Here is a 25804-nt window from a genome sequence, read left to right as displayed (position 1 = left end):
TTTCATTTTTAAAAATAATCTGTGCTAGCAGAAACTGTGCTATAGACTGGCCTTCTATCAACAAACGACCTGATCCCACAGGCCTGACTCAAACAAAACTACTGACTTCTTTGGCAATTTTGTCTGAGTCAGGCATACAGGATTGGCTGTTTCAAGTGCGGACATGTGTGTGTTAGTTGTGTCTAGCTGTAACTGTATTTGACAGTTGTTTGAAAGACCGACTAGACTGTAAAGATCTAGCAGTATTGTCAAACTATGTGAGCCTTCAAGCAATGGTCAAAATAATCAGCTTGTAAAATAGGAGGTCACACACTGTGTTGCTCATTGCATGTCATGGCCTGCTGCCGTGGCTAATTATTTTAAATGAGCAAGTTAAATGTCTGTATTTTATAAATACCCATTAATATATGAAATTCTTGAATCTCAGCACTGAGAAGACAAAAGACTAGCCTATTATTGAGTCCCTTTAGGGTAGAGTTGGGTGAGAGATGGAGGAAAGAAAAGAGAATTGTATTTTCAGAGCCAGCAGCTTTAATACACTTAGGCTAGGTCTACACTGGGGGTGTCGACTTAAGATACACAATTTCAGCTACATGAATAGCATATCTTAGGTCGATTTACCTGGCCGTGAGGACAGTGGCGAGTCGACCGCTGCCACTCCCCCGTCGACTCCACTTCTCTCTCTCGCCATGGTGGAGATCCGGAGTCGACGGCAGAGCAATTGGGGATTGATTTTTATTGTGTCTACATTAGATGCGATAAATCAATCCCCGATAGATCGATCAGTACCTGCCGATGCTGCGGGTAGTGTAGACGTACCCTTAGAAGAAGTGAGATATGGGTCAGAATTCTGGTTCTTTAAAACAAAAATTCTTGGATGGATTGGTTAGCAAGGGGAAGCACTTTTATAAAATTTAAGATCCCAAAAGGTGAGCCAAATTCTTCTTTCACTTATACATGGGCCATCCCATTGAGGCATGGGTTAAAAACCTGCTTTGTTGGACCCCATGTACAAAGCGGACCTGTTGCTGACTGTGGTCGTTGGCAATGGCCTTCCCATTATAGGTATAAACTAGAAAACAAACAGTGTTTTCAACACCATTTCAAAAAGTTTGTTTGAAACATGGGGCCATGTGAATGTGTACAGCATTTCCCTATCCTGTTGCAATGGGATGCTAAAGGTCAATATAGGCCAAGTTTGAGACCATCATGTGTCTTAACATTCCTGCTTCCAGTTGTCAACCTGAGCATATTAAGAATAAGATTGTACTCCAGCTTGTCTCCCCCATAGCAGTGCCAGGTGGTACCAACTGAGCCAACAAATTGGCTGGAAGCTTTTTCTGACAGGTGGCTTGAGCTCTCAGGGGCCAGATGTACAAAGGTATTTAGGCGCCTAAGGATGCAGATAGGCACCTAGAGGGATTTTCAAAAGCACCCAAGAGACTTGGATGCCTAACTCCCACTGACTTGAAGTGGATCCAATGGGACTTGAAATCATTGAGAGTTAGGTACATGGGTGCTTTTGTAAACCCCTCTTCATTTTTAGGTGCCTGAATACTTCGTAAATTCGGCTCTGAGTCCTTAAATTTAGTGTAAAGTGTGAAACAGATCTCTTGTCTGCTCTATTTACAGTGCAAATACTAAAGAAAGGCTGGGTGCGGAGGGATGGCATGGGAAAGGCTAGAGTGAAAGAACTTGCCAGGGTGTTACATAGGCCTTGTGTTAGTTCCTGGTTTTTATTTCTTTGTTTTGAAACTGATATATTCCAATGAGGGGTGAGGCCAGGCTGGAGCTATGACAGGCAATGTACTTTCCACTTCTATGCTGCTTTCACTGAAGGATTTCAAAGTTCTTAGCATTCTTTAATTACCTAAATGACACAAAGTGGCTTTCCCATTCTTTATTGATTGGCTTTAAAGCGCTCCCATTGGAAGCTCTAGGCGCATGTACAAAAAAATAAATAATAAAACAAAAATACAGAGAGAGGGTTGGAGAAGAGATGAAGCTTTGCAGCGTGAACTAAAGGCCCCCAAATACAGGCTCTGACACTTACGGGGGAAGCAAATTGCAGACTTATGGACTCTTCTCTAAAAACACCCAGCCTCCCCCTATGAGATGCCATGAAGTTACTTTGTCATCACGAAGAGAGGTACCTGTTGGAAGAGGAGAATGTGTCTAGTGTTCTATCATTTCTCGGATATAGAATTTTATATTAGGGATTTTCCGCAAATTCCTACTATAGATTAATTACTTACTGGTAAGGTTAAGTTTCTTACTGCATTGTTAATTTAGCTGAGTTGCATATCCTGACTATTTCTATGGTATGCACATAACATAAACAGAATTATTTCAAACTATACATTTAACAAGAAAAACAGGAACACAAAATGACATTTTATGGCCTAGTTCACATTACAGTAGAAACTTAACTTTTACATTTCCTGATTTTGTTTTCCACTCTAACTATGCACCAGTACCAATTCCTTAGTGTAATTTTTCTATATTTAAATTATTTGTTACCTGAGCTAAATTAATCCTGTGTTAATACTGTACTTTTTGTGTAAAGGAGTGGTGGACATGCAGCTGTTTTAGAAACCACAACATTCTGTCATATCAGATGTGGTCAGTGTTCTGGTTCTGAGAAAGAACTGCCTGGAGATGTTTCTGAAAATGTTACAGCTTTGTTTTCTATAGCAGAACTCTGAACATTGCCTCTGAGAGCATTGCCTGGGCTCGTATATATTTTGGTTAACAGAACTTTAATAGTGCCTGTGCTTGCTCCTCTGCAGAAATGTATCCCAGGCAATGCCCACAATCTCCTCCAACTGGACATTATTTAGAGGGTTTTGGTATTTTAGTTTTTGTTTTGAAATAAATAGGCCTTAAATCCTCTCTCCTAAAGACCTTTGATTAGACCGAGTGGGTGTGCCCTTATATACTTGATACTGTATATGCTACCAACAGCAGATAGAGTTCTGCCTTGGAAGATCCCTAGTCCGGAGAAGAGGAGTGAGCACTGTACCTGCAGAGGAAAAGCAGGGAGACCCCCCTGGGGGCATCCATCTCGATGAGAGAAAAGAGAGAGCCACACAACTCTGCACTTCCATCCCACGCAAGACCAGCTTCTCTTGAGCAGTAGTGTTGGCAGTGGGATCTCTTCTCCTGGCTAGACCGAAGGGGGAGCTCACTGTATTACCAGGCCGCTGGCTGAGCACTTCAAGTGGAATTAGCTGCTGCTCCCTTGAGGATGCTGATAGGCTCCCTCCTCTTTGCCTCTTAACTAATTAGTTCCCCATAAGTAGGCCTGCAATTTTTGTCCTGGATATTTTGGCTTTTACGCAAATATATACAATATGTCCTCTTGCTGAGCTTCAGTGCCCAAGCCTGGAACACTGAAGGCTGCATTGCACCTTGCCAGGATATATTTACATAGTTTACAAGAAGAAATGCACCCAACCACAATATTTGCTTGTGCTTGTATCTTCCTTGACAGATTAATAGAAAATGCGGTTGGTTGAGTTCACCAGCAACAGAAAGTTTCAGTTGCTCAACTTTTGTCATGCTGCAGTTTTGAGGAGATGGTGTCTGTAAGGGGGCTACTTTTAAGGCTCTCCTGGGCTGCATCTTGTCTCTGATGTATAAACAAAACATGCAGTTGACTTGCGGGAAAGCTAGATACTGCATTTAGGGTTCAGTCCAAACAGTTCTGTCATTTCTGTCACAGAGGATTCAGTGAATCAGCCCTGAGCATAGCTTAAGATACATACGTAGTGTTTCCTGGGTCTGAATTCTACGTGAACTCAGAGATACTGTTCCTGTTCTGCAGACATTTCTCAAAGCACCATACCATGAGAGCAGGCAAGCCTACTTTGCTGTGACTCACATGCCAGCTTTGTTGGCAGGTCTCTGACACGAAGACTGAAACTTTTTGCATGGATTTGGCTGTGGTCAGTTTCTGGTTATTCTTTGGTTATTTTTTTCATATCTGAAGCTGACAGGGTTAAGCAGTTACTAATTTTCTATGTTATTTTGAAGTTCTTAGTCATTGTAGTTAGTGACTATAAAGAAGGCTGAGGTTGAAACATTTTGTGGCTTGCTCTACCCAGCCCTTCCAAGGTAATAAAATGAGGCAGTATGTTTGCTAAGAGCTGATGGTGATCATGCTTGTTATAAATTTGCCTTTTTGTTTGCTAAACATTTTAAAAAGCCATATTTTGCCCTCAGATTTTAAATGTAATTCCCTGGTGGTTTCAGTAAACATATCTCCTTTGGGCAGTGAGAGGAAACCTTAATTGTTAGTCAGCCTGATATTTGTAATCCCATAGGAAAAAGAACAAACCCATTTACACTAATCCGATTGCTGTCCACTTTCAAATATGTGGCTCTGGCCCCTTTAAAAGTGTGATGAAGTACAGCACAATAGCAGAGTAGGGAAGCTGGAAGTAATGTAAAGTTCTTTCCCTTTTGACATAAAGAGCAAACAGAAAAAGGGGAGGAATTTGGGGTGAAAAAACCCAAATAAAAGTCTTTGAACATGGAAGTGATTGATTGCAGGCTCCTTAACAGTTTTAATGTGACTCTTAAATCTATATCTAGTATCTAGATCTCATGGTCATTGGCACCTCAGAAATGCCTGGAATAGGTTAAAGTTTTCTTTAACAGGTTCAAGACTTTGTACTCTGATGTGAATAATTTACAGGTACAAACAATAAAACAACATCAAGTTTGTGTGGTGTGTGAGAGAAGCAAATTTGGCTCTAAACCAGCTACAGTGAGATACAGGCAAGAGGCTTGAAGAGCACTGATTCCTATGTATTTTAAACTGTAAAGTGGTTGCAAAAGAAATCAGGGACTAGATGGCTCAAGGGGTTGGTAATGGGACAGGGAAACCCAGCTTGCCCTCAGGTACAGTGACAATTGCTACCAGATGGTTGCCCAGTGAATTGCAGTATTCTCCCATTTATACAAAACCCTATTATTCAAATCTCTTCTTTGTCCTCCATCATGAGATACTTGAGACGCATGCTCTCTGCAGCATGCATCTCATGCAGGGGGACAAAGGAGGGATTTGGATAATGCAGAGGTTTGGATAATAGAGCAGAGAGCACCGGTGCCAGCAGTGGAGGATGCCACCTTGCTGCTGGATGGCACCTGCATGGTGACATCTGATCCCTGCAGGCAGAAAGTACAGGGAAGGCTGTGGTCCTGGCAGGACAGAACAGAGTCCTGGCCAGATGTCTCTGCTCTGCCCTGTCAGGATCACAGCCTTCCCCTGCACCTTGCGACTGCGGGGATCGGGAGTCACTGGCCCTGTGGCAGCGCCAGAAGCCCTCTGCAGTCCCGCTGTCACAGGAGTGAGTGAGCAGGGTAGAACAGACATCCCCAGCCAGGACTGTGAGGAAGAGCCCCCTCCCATGAGGGAGGCCACCCCACAGCTGAATGGCTCCTGCCCTCTTGATTATCTGAACGTCCAGTTATTCAAGTGAAATCCATATCCCCCATGCTAGTTGGATAATCAGGAGTACACTGTGCTACAATGTAAAACATGTTGGGAGGCTCAGGCAAGTCTCTGGTGGACAGGTATCCACACTACAGAAAGAGCCCTCCCAGAGGGATAGAGGACTGACTAAATAAGAGTTTGAACTGTTCGTTCAGTTTAGAGGTGATACCGCCACAAGATCAAAGTTGAGGCCTGGGAAAGCTTCACTGCTACTGTCTATGCTGGAGCTGATGAGTGGATAAGCAGAACATCAGTCTCAAGGACTGTCAGTAAGATGCTGTTTACCAGCCCTGTGTTCACACACTTTTAAAATAAACAATTCAAATTTGCCTGTTATCACTAAGAAAGAAAAGTCTAATTTTCTGCCTACTACACAGTTAAGTACCTGTAACACTGTCCCTCGTTTTCTTCATCTTCTTCTATTAAGGTAACGATGCCTGTGGAAAGAATGCGGATGCGTCCATGGCTGGAAGACCAAATAAATTCAAACACAATACCAGGGTTAAAATGGCTAAATAAGGTAAGATTTGTACGTATTTGATAAACAGATCAACTGTAGCAGCGTCTGAGGTTTGGTTCCTCAGATCTAATTCTCATGGTTTCCTATGAGGCAAAGCAATGAGGGTAGACAGAGGTGAGCAGTTCTTGCTGAACCTGTTCTTCTAGCCCCGCGTTCAGGATTTGAGGAGCTATTTTTGCTCATCAGATCAGTGACTCTTTTAAAAACCATTTTTCTTCCTCCGTCTTCTTTTGTGGGAGCAGGTGCTATGGAAACTCCACTGCTTTACGCTGGGAACAAAGTGCAGAGCCAAGCAGCTGCAGTGGGACTTGAGCAGAATGCTCTTCTGAACTGTTAACAGTCTATTCTGCATTAACCCCTGAGCTGATATGCTGATCCCCGCTTGGAGCATGGGTACTTACTTGATTTCATTTTTACAGGCCGTATGGTAGAACTTAGAAGAGTAATGGGTGTCTTTTCCCATATAAGTCGCAATTAGCATTCCGTACTTACCCAGAACTCTCAGTGGGAGGTTAAGATATTCAGAGAATAATATAGGATCAAGCCACAGAACATCAGAGAAATGGTTTTCTTGAGCTAATTTTTAAAAAGTTCAAATAAATGTAAGGCCTAAAAAAACCCAAGTAAAATCACATGTATTCTTACTATGAAAAATATTAATTTATCACATATAAAAGCGCGTGTCAGTTATTTTCAGCCATGGTGTGCTAATTTGTCATTTAAAGGCATGGAAAATACATGTAATTAAGGCATGTTCTGATGTATAGAAATGTAGGATTTGCCATTCAAGGTCAGACAGTGATCCAGTTAGTTTGGTATCGTTTCCAGTAGTAACTTGTTGTTTGTGATGTGCTTTTGAACTGATGCATGATATTTAGCTTCTATTATTTTTATCATAGCTTGCACAACCGTAAATGCTAGTGGTCACAAAATTATCAGGTACTTTTTAAAATTCATCCATAATATTTTGTCTCAGTAGCCTCCTGCACCATTCAATTTCACATTCTGTGACTTTATGCTGGGTAAATAAATATTTTCTTTTATCTGTCCCCAAATTAGCTGCCTCCTAATCTTGAGTGTGCTAGTTCTTGTATTATGGGCCACAGTAAAAAGGAGGGACTGATCAGTTTTGAAAGTTCCCTTTGTAATTTGAATACTATGTTCTGGTCCTTACTGAATCTTCTCCTCTGCTGTCTGTAGTCAGTCATATGTCACTTCTTCCATACCTAGGATCATCTTCATTGCCCATTTCTGGAAATGTTCATTCTCCGCTGAATCTTTCTTAAAGCAAGACTGTCCATACAGGGCACAGTACTCCAGATGCAGGCATACCACTGTTCAACCCAATACTGTCGTAGCATTTTCTATATTATGTTTCACATCCTTGTTTAATGCACCAAAAAAACCTATTTGCTTTGTTTGCTCTGCACTGAGAAGACCTCTCTATTGAGCTAGTGGACTCCTTAGTGTGTTTGTTCAGACAGTCCTGTGAATTCAGAGCCCATAAGCACATCAAGGTAGACTGTAAGGCACACTGTTGAGTTGTTTATATTTGCAACTATTCTGTCTAGATCAAGGTGTTACAATGGTATCTGCCCTGGCACTTCTGGCCGTAAGCTGTTTGCGCAGAGGAGCCATAACGTATTCTTTGTTCCATTATATCATACCACACAACTGGGCAGGCCATGTTGTGCTAATAAAATATTCTGAATTTGAATTTGAAAGCAGAAGGCATTGGCTGCTACCAGGATCAGAATACCAGATTAAATGACCTACATCTTCAATGTTAAGTGCAAAGTGATGCACACTAGAAAAAATAATCCCAATTATACATACACAATGTTGGGTTTAAATTAGCTGTTACTACTCGCTCAAGGAAGTAGTAGTTGGAGTCATAGTGGATAGTTCTCTGAACATATCTGCTCAACGTGCAGTGGCAGTCAAAAAAGCTAACAATGTTAGGAACTTTTAGGAAAGAGAGAGAGAAAAAGACAGAAAATATCTTAATGCTACTACATAAATTCATGGTACGCTCAGACCTTGAATACTGCATTCAGTTCTGGTCACCACATCTCAAAAAAGATATATTAGAACTGGTAAAGGTACAGACAAGGGCAACAAAAATTATTAGGGGTATGGAACAGCTTCCATATAGGGAGAGATTAAAGAGGCTGGGACTTTTCAACTTGGAAAAGAGACAGCTAAGGGGGGATATGTTAGAGGTCTATAAAATCTTACATGGTATGGAGAAAGTAAATAGGAAAATATTATTTACTCCTTCACATAACACAAGAACTAAGGAACATCTGTTGAAATTAATAGGCAGCAGGTTTAAAACAAATAAAAGGAAGTACTTCTTCACACAATGCATAGTCAACCTGTGGAACTCATTGCCAGGGGATGGTGTGAAGGCCAAAAGTATAACTGGGTTCAAAGAAGAACTGCTTAAGTTCATGGAGGATAGGTCCATCAATTGCTATTAGCCAAGATGATCAGGAATGTGACCCCATACTTTGGGCATCCCTAAACTTCCAATTGTCAGAAGTTGGAACTGGACGACAGGGAATGAATCACTCAAAATTGCCCTGTTGTGCTCATTCCCTCTGAAGCACCTGGCACTGGCCACTGTCAGAAGACAGGATACTGGGCTAGATGGACCATTGATCTGATCCAGTATGACTGTTCGTACGGTCTTACACTTGTATATAGCATCTGATCTTTCCCCGAAAATTCACATATCTTCATAGTTGCCTCTTACAATGTGAAATGGCTTCCTGAATCCACTTCAAAATGTTTCTAATTGCAACTGATCACTCCAACAATGAGTCATTAAACCAAAAATAATTCCTATCATTAAGTGTAAATCCTGACCTTAAACAAGGCAGCACATGCAATCAGTGATACATAAGGCAAAGATTTTGGCATGGGTATTTTTATTAGAAATAATGGACAGGACATGGGCAATAAACAATAAATCACGGAAGTCCCAGCTCCGTGGTAGGGGGGCTGGAGTCCCAGCCCCACTGCCTGGGGCTGAATTACTGGAATTTTCAGGAAGTCAAAGAGGTCTCATAAAATCACAGAATCTGTGACAGACTCGTAGCCTTAATGATATGGTATCATTTGCACCCACAGCTTTGTTTATACACTAAACCTATGGTTTGCCAATTGTAGAAGTTGTAGGGTTTAGGTGCTGGTTTTTTTTAACCATAGTTCTGCAATGATTCATGGTAAAGAAAAGAATCTGCGTAGAAAAAACAGTACACCTGCTATTAGAATACACCACTTTTAAGTTGTATTAAATGTGAAGCCCTAAAAGTTCAGTATTGGGACTTTCATAGTTCACTTTCATGGGGAATATTTTCAGTTTTCATATTATGTTGGCTAAATGGCATCTCAGGTAATTACATTTTACTTACCTAAATGCTCCCTGCACTTTCAAATGGAGAAGTTTTTTCTTCACTTCCTGTCCTGTCCTGCTGCATAAGGTTACTGTGCACTGTTAAATAGTTACCGTGTTCCACTCTAGAAGTGGCCACATTTCAGTGGTAGATGAAATGATTCCCGTGTACTGGACTTGAAAAATCCATTTGCCGGCTCAGCCAGGGCAAGCAGAAATTTTGTCAGCTTGAGTGGCAGAAGGGCAGTGGTTGTTCACCCTTCTGTTGAGACAAAGTTGGGGTATGTGACATGCAGAGCTGAGGGTGGGGTAGTGTCCCTAATACAGCTGGAGAGAAGAGCTGCAGTGACAGGCATGGAGTTGGGAGCAATCAGAGGACCTGTAACAAGAGCAGGAATTGAAGCACTCGGCTCTTTGCACATGTTTGGGATATTGCCATCAAGACAGACACAGCCTATTTAAAACTTGCCCTGCAACTCTCTAGTTAGGAAAGAGCTGACCTCGTGCTCTGTTGTTACCTGTTGTGACAGTATAGCAAGAAAGCATTAAGTCTTCAAAGTTGTTTTCCTTTTCTAGTTTGTTGCCAGAGTGCAAGCACTGTTTCTACTTTTCCTTTGATGTCTCCAACTGAATGTGGTGTTAGCCATTTTTATTACACTGCTTTACAGTAGAACCTCAGAGTTATGAACATCTTGGGAACGGAGGCAGTTCATAACTCTGAAATGTTTGTAACTTTGAACAAAATGTTATGGTTGTTCTTGCAAAAGTTTACAGTTGAACATTGACTTAATGCAGCTATGAAACTTTACTATGCAGAAGAAAAATGCTGCTTTTAACCATCTTGATTTAAATGAAAGAAGCACAGAAACAGTTTCCTTACCTTGTCAAATCTTTTTTTAAAACTTTCCCTTTATTTTTTTTTTTAGTAATTTAAGTTTAACACAGTACTGTACTTGCTTTTTTTTTGTTCTCTGCTGCTACCTGATTGCACACTTCCGGTTCCAAATGTGGTGTGTGTGGTTGACTAGTCAGTTTGTAACTCTGGTGCTCATAACTCTGAGGTTCTACTGTAGTTAGTTAATGATTCACATATTTGTTCTACATTTTCTAAAGATTACAGCGAGCCTGATTCATTTATTCCCAATGAGATTCAGCATCCTGCATAAATGCCTGAAAGACAAAATACTGTGTGTACAGTTCGTGACTGAGCAGGGCCAATAATCTTTGGAATTGTCAACACAAATGAGAGAGCATTACCTTTTCCATGGAAGAGTTGCATTGAATTTTAATAGAAATTGCTGGGTTCTAAATTAACTGTAGTCATTCAGGGCATCATTTTGGAAAGCTCAATAAAAGCTTGTGCTCAACATCTGTCAAAACAGAAGACAATGGCAGGATGTATAAGGAGTAGGATGAAAAATAACATTGATGATATAATGCTATTATATGTCAGTGGTATGCTGTTACCTGAAATATTGTGTTCAGTTCTGGTCTTAAAAAATATGAAGCAGAAACACAAGTGATTCAGATTTGGGTGATGATAATTATTAGATGCAAGGGAGATTTCCACGTGAAAAAACTGCAACTGTCAAGAAAAGTGATTGGTAAGTGGGATCACAGATGGGTACAATATAACAAAGAACATAGAGAACATAAACTGGGGCTCTAGTTACACTTTTTCATACTGCAAGAACAAGGGGACTGTCCCAGGGTGACAGTGTTTGCTGAAGATATCACCTTCTTACCAGCCATTGATCCTGATGGGCAAGGTTTAAGTAGGTTCTTCTGATTCATTGAGACAGGTGGTTCATTACCTCTCCCCAAGGCATCTCTGAGGGCTGTGAAAGGGCTGTCCAGCAAGAGAGAAGATAGTATGGGCTGAGCAGTTCTCCAGTAGGACCTCTGGGTACAGCCAAGCCTAAGGAAAAGGCTTGTCATTGTTTATGTTTTATGTCTTCGTTAACAAAGCAAACTCAAGGAAAGGGATAAAGTGAGTTTTTTACTCCACCCAATCTGGATTTTGCTTTAGAACAGATGGTTGCAGCCACCTGTTCACAAGGGCTTTCAATGAAACTGAAAAGACACGTTTCACATTGAAAAAGCGTTATTTCTGGTATCCAACTCATATTTAACATGTGGAACTTGTGGCCACTGAGATCACTGTAGTCAGGAGTTTAGTAGGCTTCAAGAATAGATTAGACGATTCTATGACTAATGAGAACATCTGTGGTTATATTGGATAGGATTGATTTTTACCTTACATGATATAAATCCTCATGCTTCAGGCCACAAACTGAGTGTAGTTAGGAAGAGCCTTCCGCTGCAGGCAGACTGTTACATAACTGACAACTAAAAGTTTACTTGCACCTTTCTTTGAAAATTGAAGTGTTAGGTACTGACTGCTGTTAGCAACAAGATCCTGGACAAATGGACCAGTGATCTTAGTCAGCATGACAGTTCCTATAGGGCTTTTATGAACCATCCTATAGAATGGAAGTAAATGTAAAATCACTGCTCATAAACTTTGCTGATGACACAAAGATTGATGATGGAATGGTAAATAATGAGGACGACAGAAGAGTCAAACAGAGCAATCTGGATTGCTTGGTAAGGTAGCTGGGTCTGTTCAAACAAAATGTATATTAATACAGCCAAATGGAAAGTTATACACCTGGGAACAAGGAGTGCAGGCCATATCTACAGAACAGGGGGCTGTGTCCCACAAAGCGGTGACTGTGGAAGGGATTCCAGAATCAGAAATTCTTCTTGCTTTTTAAAAAAAAAAAAATTCCCCTCTCACCACCTATGGGTGGTATTGTGTCCTCCTCACTCGGTCTCTACAGAGGCCTGGGAGTTTGAGGTTCCTGCGGCAGATAACGTCTTAAGCTGTCTCTAGCACTTGCACTCTTCTGAGCAGAGAGGCTCTAATATTGCTTCCTGGATTGTTGGAGCCACTGCACGCTTCGGACACAGCACCGAGTGCTCCTACACACTGGACAACTTTGGCCTTCATTCACATTATCTCTTATTCTCTTTCAGGCCTTGTACTTCTCCAGCTTTCATATTCCTTTTCGACGTGCTTGTCACTTGCACTGCATATCTATCACCACCATGTTTTCTTCGTCTTGGTCTATTACACGATGGTCTGTTGATTGGCCAGTACCTGCTGTCTGTCTGGATCCTGGAGTCCACAGATCTTTAGCCTGCTATTCTCCAACCTTCTGTGGATTTCCCATCGGTCTGGGAAGGCTAGCCATACGCTGTGCAGATGTTCCTTGAACATGCCAGCCACTGGGTTGTGCGTTCAGTGATGCTGTTCTGCCTGCAATCTTACATCCGCACTACGTGTTGAACTGTTCTGGGCCTCTCTCGCACAGTCTGCACCTTGGGTCCTCTCTCGTGTGGGTAGACCTGCTTCAATGGATTGAGTCATGTGCCTGCATGCGTGTGCGCTATGCGATGCCTCAGTGCTGTCTTTTAGTCGAGCCGTTTCCAGCAGCTGTGGATTTCCAATGTCAGCCCTAGCTTCTGTCGATGGTACAGATCCCATGCAGGTCTGTTTTGCCATGAGCACTTCTTTGCTGCGGTCTCCTCCCATGTCTGGCTGCGCTAGGCATTCTCAGCAGTCATCTTTGGGGGCATCTTTACTGGATGTACTCCTGGATGTTCCAGGTTTCGTCCAGGACAGTGCTTTGACCGGCTCACACAGCCGCCGCTTGTCTTTCGGTGTAATAACAGTCTTGGGTGTTGGACTTGGGTGGAAACTCCTGGCATTGTGAGGAGCTTCACGGGTCTCCACATCGGCAGCGCTCTGTCCTCCTTTGGCTCAACATAACGGCAGGGTACTGATGGATGGTAGGGCGTATCCGTTGTGCATGGATCTTGTTCTTCCCACTGAGCTGGCTCTTCGGGACCTGTCTTATCCTTGAGTGATACTTGGATGTGCTGTTTCCTTGCCTCTCATAGTGGTCTCCATGACGTGGGAGCAAGTATTGTTAGCTGTCGTATGGCTCTGCTATGTGGCCGCTGAGTAGTTCACCCCTATCAGTCTGACAAATATTCCTTTCTTCACTACCTCCGGGCCACACTTCTCCAGTCCCGAATGACATCATCCTCACTGTGAATCCGCGTCAGCGTGGTAGCGTTGACTGCTCTCGGTCCTTCTTAGCATACAGCCGGTGTCATCCATGTCAGAGGAGGTGGTGATGGTTATTCCACTCCGACCTGGTAACCGTATCAGTCCTTGTATTATTGGCTCGAGGGGGTTTAAGCCCTATGCAGACAGCAGCGGGACGTTTTACTTGGTATACGACACTTGATGGCCCATTGTGCAAACTGCCCGATGACTTCTAGTGTTGTCTCATAAGTCCCCATTGAGTTTTGAGGAAGGTCTTAGTGTCCTGTTGAATTTTTATAGTGGCCAGCATTCAGATCAGTGTCTTGGCGCGATTAGTCGTGGCTTTCTGTATCAATCAGGCTGTTGCTCAGATTGGTCTGTCTAGACTGGAGTCGTGGGCGACTGCTTTTATCTATGGAGCAACTGGTGTTTTGACCTCTGGTGGTGTCAATGCCTCTGAGTGTGCTCATGTCTGGCCATGTGGTCCTGATAGTTGCGGCTATGATGCTGAAGGAACTTCCATGTTGTGGGGAGGCAGGTTATTGCCGTAGTTGGACGTTTGTCCCTTTGCGGGTCTTTCATGATCACATGTCCTTCCTTGTGTAGCAGTTTGGGTGGGAGCCTGGCTGCTAGCAGCTGGTTCATTGTGCGCTGGCGTTCATGCAGTGTTTAGTTTTCTTTGCCAGTAAGGTGTGGATATGTTGGTCCAGGTGCTGTCCAGCTCTTCAATTGTTCTGTGACCGCTTGGAGTGTTCTTCTACTGGATGGTGACTGGTTTTGTTTGGGAGATGCTGTGCTCTGGTTTCTCAGGCTCAGCCACTTTGCACTGGTGTTATGAGTCTTTCTCTTCTCCCATATGTTTCTCAGTACTGTTCAATTTCTGCTGCTGGTGGCTCGTGTTATGTGTTGTGCACTGCAGTGGGAGTACACTTGGAATGGTTCTTGAGAAAGGGATTTACTTTTTTGCCTCTGCCTTCCTCGTGTTCTCCTTAGCCTGGAAGCTAGTGCTGTGAGCTTTGTTTAGCAGTCTCTAGGATTCAGATGGAAGTCAAGTCTTGTATTTTTTCAGTAGCCGAGTCTATCCTTATATCTTACACCCTTCTGTAGTTCCACAGCTGACTAACTTTCTCGAGTTGCCTTTGATCTTAATCTCCAACTCATTCCAGGTGGTACATACTTTGTCTTCTTGATCTGTACCAAGCATTTCAGGATTACAGAGCTGTAGCGTATACCAGTTCATGGTTTGAGATTATGGTGGGAGGAATTGTCATGAGGGTCTATTGGCATCTTTAACATACTTATCTGATGGATTCTCACTGAGCTTGGTAATCAGTCTCGAGGATGTGACTGTAGCTAGTTCTCATGATTAATGCCTATATCAGCTGCTGTGCTCTGAATGGAGGGGTGCGTGAAGTTTCAGCTTCAGGTGGGGCTGCACATCACTTGTTTTCCAGGTCTCTTGATTGGATGTATGTGGAGTTGGTCTATCATCAAGCTTGTGAGAGCAGCTTCCTCTTTACTATGTTGAAGATTGGGTAACTAGCTGTTTCTCAGTAAGTGTGGATGTAGGTCTTTTGTCCATCCACAGTCCCCTCATACGTTTCATATATCCCCTCTCATTAGGTCTACTGTTGTAGTAGCATTCCATCAATTCCATGGATCCATCAATATATATATATATTCCATCAATATATATTCCATCAATATATATATATATATTTGGGGTGGGGGCATGGGTAAGGATTTTGTTTTATTTCATTTCATCTGTGGGGATGGGGGAGTGGGTCTTGCCTCCAAGGGTGGGAGATCTTTGCGGGATTGGGTCCTGCTCTGGGTGGGGAGGTGGCGTGGAAGCGGGAGGCAATTTGGATGGGGCCCTAACTCTGAGCAGTGGGTGTGGTGGCAGTTGGAGGGGACTTGCAGAGTGAGCCTGCCCTGCACTCATCCTGCAGTGACGGCTCCTACAGCTCCTATCCCATGAAGCTGGGCCTGGCTCCTCACTCTCGGTGCTGTGACCTGATGAGGAGGTAGCAGAGCGAGCCCATCCTGCACTCATCCTGCAGCAGCAGCTCCTGTCCTGTGGAGCTGGGCCCAGACCTTCCCACACCAGGCATTGCAGCCGGCTGTATGGGATGACAGAGCCACTCAGGTTTGGCCCAGGTGGTTGGGCCAGTCCTGAGTTGTGCTGCAACCCCATGTGCCAAGTCGCAGCACCACTCACCAAAACTGAGTGGTGCTGCGACCCCATATGCCAGGTTGCAATGCCCAGAGCAGGGAGCTGGTCCTGGTCCTGAGGACAGGAGTCATTGCTGCAGGGGAGTTTTTTGGTTTTTATTCTTATACTTTGATTTTCATTTCATGTCATGTTATTTCAAATTTTCCAAAACCAGGGGCTCTAGCCCTAGCTGACAAGCAACTCAGTGTGAGCTTCCTGTGAGATGTTGTGGCACAAAGGGCTAATGCAATCCATGGATGTATAAACAGGAGAGTAGTGAGCAGGAATAGGGAGGTAGTATTTCCACTGTACATGATCAGAGGAGTTCAAATTGGAAATAAGACAAACACTTTCAACAGTGGCGATAATTAACCACCATCTCTTGATGTTTTTAGATCAAGACTGAATGCCTTTCTGGAAGATGTGCTTTAATCAAACACAGTTAGTGTGTGCAATGCAGGAGTAACTGCATGAAATGTAAGGACCTGTTATGCAGGAAGTCCGACTAACATCAGACTAACGGCAGCACCCACAGGCTTGAAGTGGTTGTTATCATATACGGAGTTTATAGTTTGGCTCAATGGCTCTCAGCCTCCCGCTATACAAATTGTTCCAACATCCCTGCAGACTAGATGATCTAATGGTCCCTTCTGGCCTTAAAAGTCTGTGCATCTATGAATATAAGCACTCTTAAATTCTATAGACATTAATATAAAAACCTAGAGAACTTGATTAATTTTCTGTAGTACACCGTTTGTTTCATCCCTGTTAGATTGTATAAAACATTTTCGTAAAGTGTACTTACTGCCATCTTCAACATGCTGAAATATCTCTCAGGCTCAAACCCATCTTTTCTTAATATAGAAGGTGCACAATAAATATTACGCAAAGAAAAGAAGAGGATAATTATATATTTAAACCAGCCTTGTGAAAATCCATTCACTCATCTGGGGCAAGTATTTTGTTAACTGGCAAGAAATATATTATTAATATCTTCATTGTTGTTAAGTTAAATGTAGGCAAATGGAATTTTATGCAACAATTTTGAAATAATGTTTAGAAAATACATCTGGCCCCAAACTTTTATAGTGTTTTTGCCTTGTTTCATTCATTCTCCATCGGTTCTTTTGATTTCAGTATTGCATTGTTGATTCACTTGAATATATTCCCTCTTGCTGCATGACCATCTTTCCCTTTGATACTCCTCTTAGTTCATGACACACATGTTGTGTATTATCACAGGGAATGTGCTTGGAGAAAAGGTTCAGTGAAGCATTGAGCTGGAGCTAGGGATGCTAAATCATTGACTTGAACCATTACTGCTGTGTCTTGCATTGCAATACTGTTTGTGCTTCCTACCAGGACGGTGGCTGGTCGGGAGCACTGATAGTGCTGACAGACATTAAAGCTTTGGGCCTGTCCTTGCTGGGTTTGGATGCAGTGATGCTTTGGACCTGAGCACAGTGGGGGTGGGCAAAGAGTTTTCACCTTAGATATGATCAGTTATAGCTGGGAAAGGAGGAGAGCTTCTTTTCAGACCGATTACTGTTTTGCAGGGGAGAAAATGAGGCAAAGAGAATAAATGAAAGGACATGGCCTATGTATAGAGAATGAGTGGGAAGAATGATGAGAGAGAGAAATGGACATCGCATGTCAAACTTCTGCTTTTGCCAAATTAAAGAGAAGAGAGAGAAAGATGAGAATAGAAGAATAAAAATGAACATAACTATATGGTCCTAACCAACAAGAGAGAGAAAAGTTTGAATGGAGTCAGAAGCTGAAGTAAAAGGCAGAATCAGAAAAAGAAAATATCACTGAGAGATGAGAAAAGAAAAAAAGTAAAACTTTACTTTTATAGAAATATTCATCTGAGAGAGAATACATATGGGACGTAGACTGGGAGGAGAGACAGATAGAGAAGGAAAAAAAGTGGCGCTGCAGGAGGAAGAGAAGACCACCCAAGCTACCGTTTGTTAATTTTTAGATTATTTCATAGAAATGTATATAATGCATTGATCACAGTGTTCTTAGATGTAACCTTCAGAGCCCTAAAGAAAGAGTACATTCTTCTGTTCTGTACTGAGATACTAAAATGATCCTTAGTCCCTCCTCTTTTTGCATCCTGCTTCCTTAATGACCTTTGATTCCTGCTGTGAAGGAGTCTTGTACATTTCACTGTGTTATTGCGTCGGATTTGCTTACCTCACCCAATTTTAGATGTCATCATCTCCTACTGTGCTGGTGCCTCGTAGGGTAAATTTTAAGCCCCTCACCCTCCTGCCCTCAGCAACAACGTCATTAGCTTTGCTCCTATGCATGTTTATCTTCATACAAATTTCTAATCGTAAAAAGAAAAAATTCTGCAGTGCCAAAAGTGCCTTGATTTGAATATTTATAAATGTGTGGTGCAGCGTGTGTTATACATGTCATCTTGGAAACCTGCCCAATTTTAGTCCATAAAGGATAGGGTGACCAGATGTCCCATTTTTAAAGGGACAGTCCTGTTTTTGGGGACTTTTTCTTATATAGGCGCCTATTACCCCTCACCCCCATCCTGTTTGTTCACAATTGCTGTCTGGTCACCTAATAAAGGGGCATTTGAAGGTTTCACAAACTTAGGGCTCTGTCCTGCTCCCTCTGATGCCAGTGGATGTTTTGTCATTGACTTCAGGAACAGCAGGATTGTACCATAAGGGAGCAAATGAAACAGAACACTTGCCGATGCTGGAACTGTAGATGTATTTTTAAATGAGTGGATTAAAGTCCTCAGAAAATCTGTGAGTCAATCAGTGTTTGTTTTTTCTTTCCAGGAGAAGAAGATTTTTCAGATTCCCTGGATGCATGCTGCACGACATGGGTGGGATGTTGAAAAAGATGCTCCTTTATTTAGAAACTGGGCAATTCACACAGGTACTGGAACTCTCATTTCTGTGGACCAGATTTGGTTTGCCTTTGTGTTTCTCCCGGAGATTTTTCCCTTTAATTTTGTTCGCTTTTGCAAATGCGGTGAATGAATTTAAGGACCTGAATCTGAGAGATGCTGAGTACCTCTTGCGACATCCTTGGTACTCTCCTAACTTTATTGAGGGGCCATATCTTGCTTCCATTGAAGACAACAGTGAAACTTCATTGACCGAAATGGAAACAAAATTGGGTTCAGAATCAGTGAGAGTAGAGACAGCTCAGCAGCCCTTATGTTCTTAAATTTTAATACAGGTTTGAACCAGGAATAATAAAGGTAAGTGCTGTAAAAGCTTACTCGCACTACTGTAGCATTGCATCTGATCCACAACACCCATACTATTCCAGCTCGGGGCCTTTCTTGAGAAGAAGCTGCCAATCATGTATTCTAGAGATGTGCATGAAAATGAGGTCACCAAATGTGCCTTCTCTTGCAACCTAAACTGTGGTTTGAACTTGTGTCTCCAGAATCAAAAGGAGTGCACTGACACTAACTCATAGTGCTACTACCTCTCCTTGGGCTTTGAAAAATGTTTAATATGTACCTAACTTTCTTTATTTTCTTGCTTGTTAGGAAAATTTCAACCAGGAGTAGATAAACCTGATCCAAAGACATGGAAGGCAAACTTCCGATGTGCTATGAACTCCTTGCCTGATATAGAAGAAGTCAAAGACAAAAGTATAAAGAAAGGAAACAATGCCTTCAGGGTTTACAGGATGCTACCTTTATCCGAAAGGCCTTCCAAAAAAGGTAGACGAAGGGACCCATGAACATGAAATCAGTGTTAGGTACCTAGCTGGATCTTAATTTGATGATGGAGACTTCTACTCTAGAATCTGAGACCTGCACAATATGGCTGTTGTACCTTGGCTTCTGTGAAGTCATATGTATTTATCCAAAATATTCCCTGAATCTAGAAACTTTCCATGAAAAAATAGACAGACTGCATTCATTTAAAGGGATAATATACTTTTTTGAAAGAGAGAGGATACGCAGGATGTGATGTCTGAAGATCAAGTGTCTGGTATAAATTGGTTTAGCTTCATTGAAGACAATAGAGCCCTGTCAATTAGCATCTGTGGCTCTGATCCCAGATATCTAGTCTGTTTCATATTTGGAGCAAAAAGGAAACTGTTATGGTCAAGATGGGACATGAAAGTTCTGATTTTTACTACATTTTAAAGGGAAAAACCAATCTACTTCTACAGAGTTACAATCATTTCATTTCTACTCCCAAAGAGAAACAAACTGACATTTTCCCCCATCCTATCAAGTTTCTGACTAAGTGTCCTACTGGGTGGTGCTTAGCACTGGAACAGGTATACATGCATAGGTTGGAGATCTGTGCTTTGTAGGAGATCCTTCCCTCCACCCCTGCTCCCCCCCTTTGCCTGTACAAAAACACTCATCCTGAAAGAGGTGCAGATGTGGATTATTCAAGAAACATTAATTTAGGCACAGATATCTACCACTTTATAGGACGTGGGAAAGCCATGGAGAATGGTGCCTTTCTCTCACCCATGCTTCCACCTTCTAAAGCCTCCCATAGCCCAATCTCCATAGAGTGTCCATAGGGGAGAAGATAGCATAGAGGCATCTCTGCCCTCTCTTTAGGACTTCTGGGAGATTTCTGTCTGATCAGGGTATCCTCCTTTCATGGAAGGAGATTAGGGAAGTAGTGGAGATGATTATAGTTAACAGACTCATTCAGAATTAGGAGGCAGACATCTTGCTGCCTGCTGGCTAATTAGGTTAGGAAAAAACCCACTCTTGGTTGTATTCTGTGGCAGAAATATGGTACATGCTGAGTGTAAATTAGCTAGGGTCTGTGTGGACATACCTTTTTCTGTGTTGTTTTTCTAATTATGTTTTCTTCATAAATAGATAGTGGCTAGGAATCTTAAAGACAACAGAAAATGCACCCCCTAGAGCTAGTGCTCCTTTGCAGTCTGCTTCACATCCTATACCATTCAGAGTTCCTGCTCCAGGTTCCTTGCCTGAGTCCTCTACTCCTATCTGCCACTAGGCACTTACAGCTCCTGTTGGCCACTCTGCTCCCTAGAATCATAGAAGATTAGGGTTGGAAGAGACCTCAGAAAGTCATCTAGTCCAACCCTCTGCTCAAAGCAGGACCAACCCCAACTAAATCATTCCAGTCAGGGCTTTGTCAAGCCAGGCCTTAAAAACCTCTAAGGATGGAGATTCTACCACCTCCCTAGGTAACCCATTCCACTGCTTCACCACCCTCCTAGTGAAATAGTTTTTACTAATATCCAACCTAAACCTCTCCCACTGCAACTTGAGACCGTTGCTCCTTGTTCTGTCATCTGCCATCACTGACTCCAGCCTAGCTCCATTCTTTTTGGAACCCCCTTTCAGGTAGTTGAAAGCTGCTATCAAATCCCCCCTCGCTTTTCTCTTCTCTGGACTAAATAACCGCAGTTCCCTCAGCCTCTTCTCATAAGTCATGTGCCCAAGCCCCCTAATCATTTTCATTGCCCTCTGCTGGACTCTTTCCAATTTGTCCACATCCCTTCTGTAGTGGGGGGACCAAAACTAGACAAAATACTCCAGGTGTGGCCTCACCAGTGCTGAGTAGAGGGAAATAATCACTTCCCTTTATCTGCTGGCAATGCTCCTACTAATGCAGCCCAATATGCCGTTGGCTTTCTTGGCAACGAGGGCACACTGCTGATTCATATCCAGCTTCTTGTCCGCTGTAATCCCCAGGTCCCTCTGTCTTCTTCTCCACCCAATCAGAGATTCCCATGCCAAACATTCCTTCCACTATTATCAAGCACAAGCCCTCCCCCTTTTTCCATTCCTCATGCCTCCTGTAGCCAAACACTCCCAGTGGTGGTTGAAAGGCAAGGAGTGGCTGAGGTGATGCTGTGCTTGGTAAGGTGAGTGTGACTGGAGGAGAAAGACAGGGAACCTGGCACTTACAGGGGAAGGACTAGACTGAGCTATGTATGGCAGATTGGGCACAGCAGATAATTGGTTTTAAAGTTACTGGGTGTCACCCACCTATGATGCGGGGAGGGATAGCTCAGTGGTTTGACATTGGCCTGCTAAACCCAGGGTTGTGAGCTCAGTCTTTGACAGGGGCCACTTAGGGATCTGGGGCAAAATCAGTACTTGGTCCTGCTAGTGAAGGCAGGGGCTGGACTCAATGACCCTTCAGGGTCCCTTCCAGTTCTAGGAGATGGGTAAACCTCCATTATTATTGTGCATTTTATAGACTCTGGCATACCTTGATGCACTGAGTTACATGCCATTCAAATCTGTAAGGTTCTCTTCATAGTCGTAAAGGCTAGAAACATAACTTGTCTTCAAAATGACTGCTGAGTTTCTGGAGTGCAGAGCTGATTCTGGAATACACAGGGCCTTGTCTGTAATTTCATAATGTGTTGCCACCTTCCTGCTCTGTCTCTTAAATAAATTGAGGCACAAGTAGGGGCAAAAGAAACTGACTGCAAGGATTTTTAATTCACAGTGATGCTCAATGTCCCAGTACAAGGGATGGCTGAATCTCATGGGGTTCAAGGTTTTGTGAATATGGTAAACTATTTGGATTCTCAAAACAAGTGTGATTTTACAAATCATTCTCATTCTAATTGAAATTCATGTGTGTTTTTCCAAGTGTGATTACATTCAAACAAACTTATTTTTCTAACTAAAGGGAACCTTGTGATACATATTAGGAAAAGAAAAGGCCATTCATGGGTGCTGGAACTAGGGGGCTGGGGGAGCTGCTGCACCCCCTGGCTTGAAGTGGTTTCCATCACATACAGGATTTACAATGTGGTTCAATAGCTCTCAGCACCCCCACTGTATAAATTGCTCCAGCACACCTGGGGCCATTTAATGCCTCCCGCCTACAAGCTAGGCTGAATGAGTGGGCGAGCTATGTATGGTGTACTGCATAGACTGTATTTATTTTTAATTCGGAGTGTGCTTTCTCCCCCTCTGCTCCTTTTTTTGTCCCTGTTTTTCAATCTGTCCTCTGTTCCATTTTCCCCCTGTTTTTCCACTGGATTTTTTCCCCTTCTCTGCCCCATCAATGCTTCTTTTTTACAGTCTTTCCAAAGCAGACCATGTACCCAAAATATTCATACTGAACTTTTTGGCCCCTCAGTGCTGAAGTGTGCTCAGAATTAAGCATAATGAGTCCTCCCATCCCTACCAGGTCCTGATGTTTTGAGGCACCAAATGATATTTCCTAGTTAGTATTTTTTTTTTTTCTGCCAAGGGGTAGGTGGCGGTTGATTGGTTGTTCATCTCACAGTTGGTTGTAACAAAACTTCCTTCCTTCCTTCCTTCCATTGCTCCAGGAAAGAAACCAAAGACTGAGAAGGATGACAAATCCAAACAAATAAAGGTAAGAGTTGGCTGTTTAACAGTGAGTGACGCTCTAGCTTGTGTCAATTATTCTGTTATAACTTTTCTTATACCCACTCTAAAATAATATCCGAGCTACTTGTCGTCCATTCTGCCATCTTTCTTTTCCTGTGGTTTGTCGCCTTATGTCTTGCGAATGGCACACATTGCATTTCTTTAACATGATGCTCGTTGCAACTGTGGCTGATGTGATGAGAATAGCACTAGCGTTTGTGTTGCAGCTGGATATTAGAAAACAGTCAGCTTGTGGATATATTTAGCAAATGTACATTTGTGTTGATAGAAATAAAATAACTGTGTAGGGAATGGTCCTAGGCAACAACAATACCCTGTGTAATTAATTTGTGATGCTGTTGTGTTGGAAATTAGTTTGTATTTAGGTAAGAACAGTAGCTCTAATAGAGTTGCAGTCTGTGTTCATGACTCCTTTACACATCCTGGAACTGAGCGCAGAGCTCCTGCCAAAACATACTATGGGCCTGAACTTGCCAATCCTCACTAGCAAGTGTTGTGCTTCCTAGCTGGAATAGTTCCATTGAAGTCATTAGAGAGACTCTGACGCATGCTCCAGAGTAAATGTGAGCAGGACTAGGCTGTAAGCCAGAAATAAATCAGAAATCTTGTTCAGAAAAAATAACTGAAAACAAAGTTTACCGTCTCAAATCATTAGCAGAACATGGGGCAAATCCTGCAACCTTTTCTCAGGCAGAGCTGTTACTGAAATCTGTGTCCACAGTAACAGCTCCTTTGTAGTGTATGAGTTGTAGCAGTGTGCAGTAATGAGCAACCCCTGACTTCCCTGCCACTCCCTATTAAAGAGAGACCAAATTCAGCCTGCCATTAACAGGTTCAGCTGTCCCTGGGGTCAGTGGTAATTTTGTCTGCTTACACCAGAGGAGAATTTGGCACCAGCTGTTGTGAAGTCAGTGGGAATTCTGTCTGAATATGTACTGAAGGGTCTGGCCTTATATTTCCCCTAATTAAATTGGAATTTTTGAGAAGAAACTGTAGTTCTTATATATGTGTGAGCTATTCCACGTAGCAGGCTCTGCATGCCATAGCCCCCTTAAGGGCATGGAAAGGATTTTATGCATGATGAACTCGAAGACTCTTTTTGAAATGCACCCTTGTTAAAATTGAATTCAAGGAAAAATTCTCCTGATGCATCACAGAATCAAATTCTCCACAATTGGACAATGGTTTTCAATGGAAGGAGGTGGCAAACAAAACCTGTGCTCGCATTTGTCTCATTTAATACATAAGTATACTTAATATTTCAAGATATTACTTTATTGTATTTTTATTGAGTTTAAGATTGTTTTAAGACAACACTATTTAACCCTGGTATCTAGATTACATCGCCACCAGTATTCATTTGAATGTAAGTGCCAATCATAATTAGCAGTCAGAGGGATGCAAATTGCCAGCGGAGAAACAATTCTCTACCCATACCTTTCTCTGTCTGATTGGAGCAGCAGCTGGTGGCCTTCAAGGCCAACTGCTAGCTAACACTATCTTAACCCCTCCCCCACACACTTCCTTTACAGTCACAACGTTAAATAAATAAAAGCGATAGCACTGGCTCCATTCATGAGAAACGCTGCCCCTCTCCTACTCACATGAGTCCAGTCCTCTGAGCACTCATTACCAGAGTAGTTCAAGTGAAGTCAGTGGGATTATTACTCATGGCATTATGTCTGGTAATAAGTATTCGTAGGAGTAGACCCCAAGTGCTGGGAGCAGCATCTTCCGGATATTACATCCTGTAACACTGGAACATGTAAGCTGTTTGTCCGTGCTTCCAGTCCACTCTCCCATACACCAATGAGATTAGAACTCACCAGCCCCTGTGAGCTGGAGCCAGGATGCTATCCCAGAGTATTCTGGTTTATTTCAACAACTGTGCATGTGCTGATTTTAGATTGTTTATGTTTTAAAATGATTGCAGCCTCTCAACAACTATTAGAATGTCATCAGTTATTGCAGAAGTAATAGTGATCCTTAATTCAGACACTGCTACATAGGTAAAGGATACATAATTTACAAGTATGTTGTTTGAAAATTGAAACACCCTTACAATTTGCAGGTCCACAAAGGTGTTTTGTTGATGATTCAGATTCTTTATTTATTTTTATTTTATTTTAAATGAAATCTTTGCACTTCACCTTTAAAACAGTGTTTCATTCTCATGAAGATTACTAGGAAACTTTTCCATGACATGATGCCTGTTAAAGTGCCTGAAATAATCCCGTGGTCTATACTTTACAGACGGAGAAGACTGAGTGCTCAAAAGGAGTTAGGTTTTGTGACACAGTGCATAACTTTTAGATGCTCATTAAATCACAGGGACAATGCTGAAATTTGCAAAGACTGAGTTAGACATCTAGGTTCCCTATATAATGAATAGGAAGAGTTAACACCTTAGAATGATATTCTCAAAAGCCAGTATGTGAGGCAGGGAGATATCTAAGCTAGCCAATGGGAGAGGCTGACAAGAGAACTGAATACTAAGTGCTGCTCCTCTTAACAGAGATAGGTGCACAAAGATGCAAGGAGGTGCTGATCTCTGTTGCTGATGCTCACCTTATAACTTTTGGCCCTATAGTAAAGCGCTCACCTGGAATGTGGGAAACTCAGGTTCATTTCCTCCCTCAGGCAGAGGGGGAGAGAGGAATTTAATAGGGGTCTC

The 25804-nt window shown here is 42.4% G+C and overlaps 1 protein-coding gene across 7 annotated transcripts in view; it reads left to right on the top strand.

Annotated features, from left to right (window-relative positions):
• The window catches only part of IRF2 (interferon regulatory factor 2), a 66415-nt gene that overhangs the window by 21988 nt on the left and 18623 nt on the right, over positions 1 to 25804 (top strand). For all 7 annotated transcript variants that reach the window (XM_032769327.2, XM_032769326.2, XM_075066398.1 and 4 more), the window contains exons 2-5: positions 5928 to 6020; positions 18563 to 18662; positions 19288 to 19464; positions 23049 to 23095. In XM_032769327.2, coding sequence (XP_032625218.1) covers positions 5934 to 6020; positions 18563 to 18662; positions 19288 to 19464; positions 23049 to 23095 — 411 coding nt within the window. In that variant the 5' untranslated portion in view covers positions 5928 to 5933. The remainder of the gene's footprint in view (positions 1 to 5927; positions 6021 to 18562; positions 18663 to 19287; positions 19465 to 23048; positions 23096 to 25804) is intronic.

The sequence above is a fragment of the Chelonoidis abingdonii genome, chromosome 5, assembly GCF_003597395.2.
Source record: "Chelonoidis abingdonii isolate Lonesome George chromosome 5, CheloAbing_2.0, whole genome shotgun sequence".
Lineage (NCBI taxonomy): Eukaryota > Metazoa > Chordata > Testudines > Testudinidae > Chelonoidis > Chelonoidis abingdonii.
Note: the sequence above shows the minus strand (reverse complement) of the source record. Positions and strands in the feature narration are given on the sequence as shown.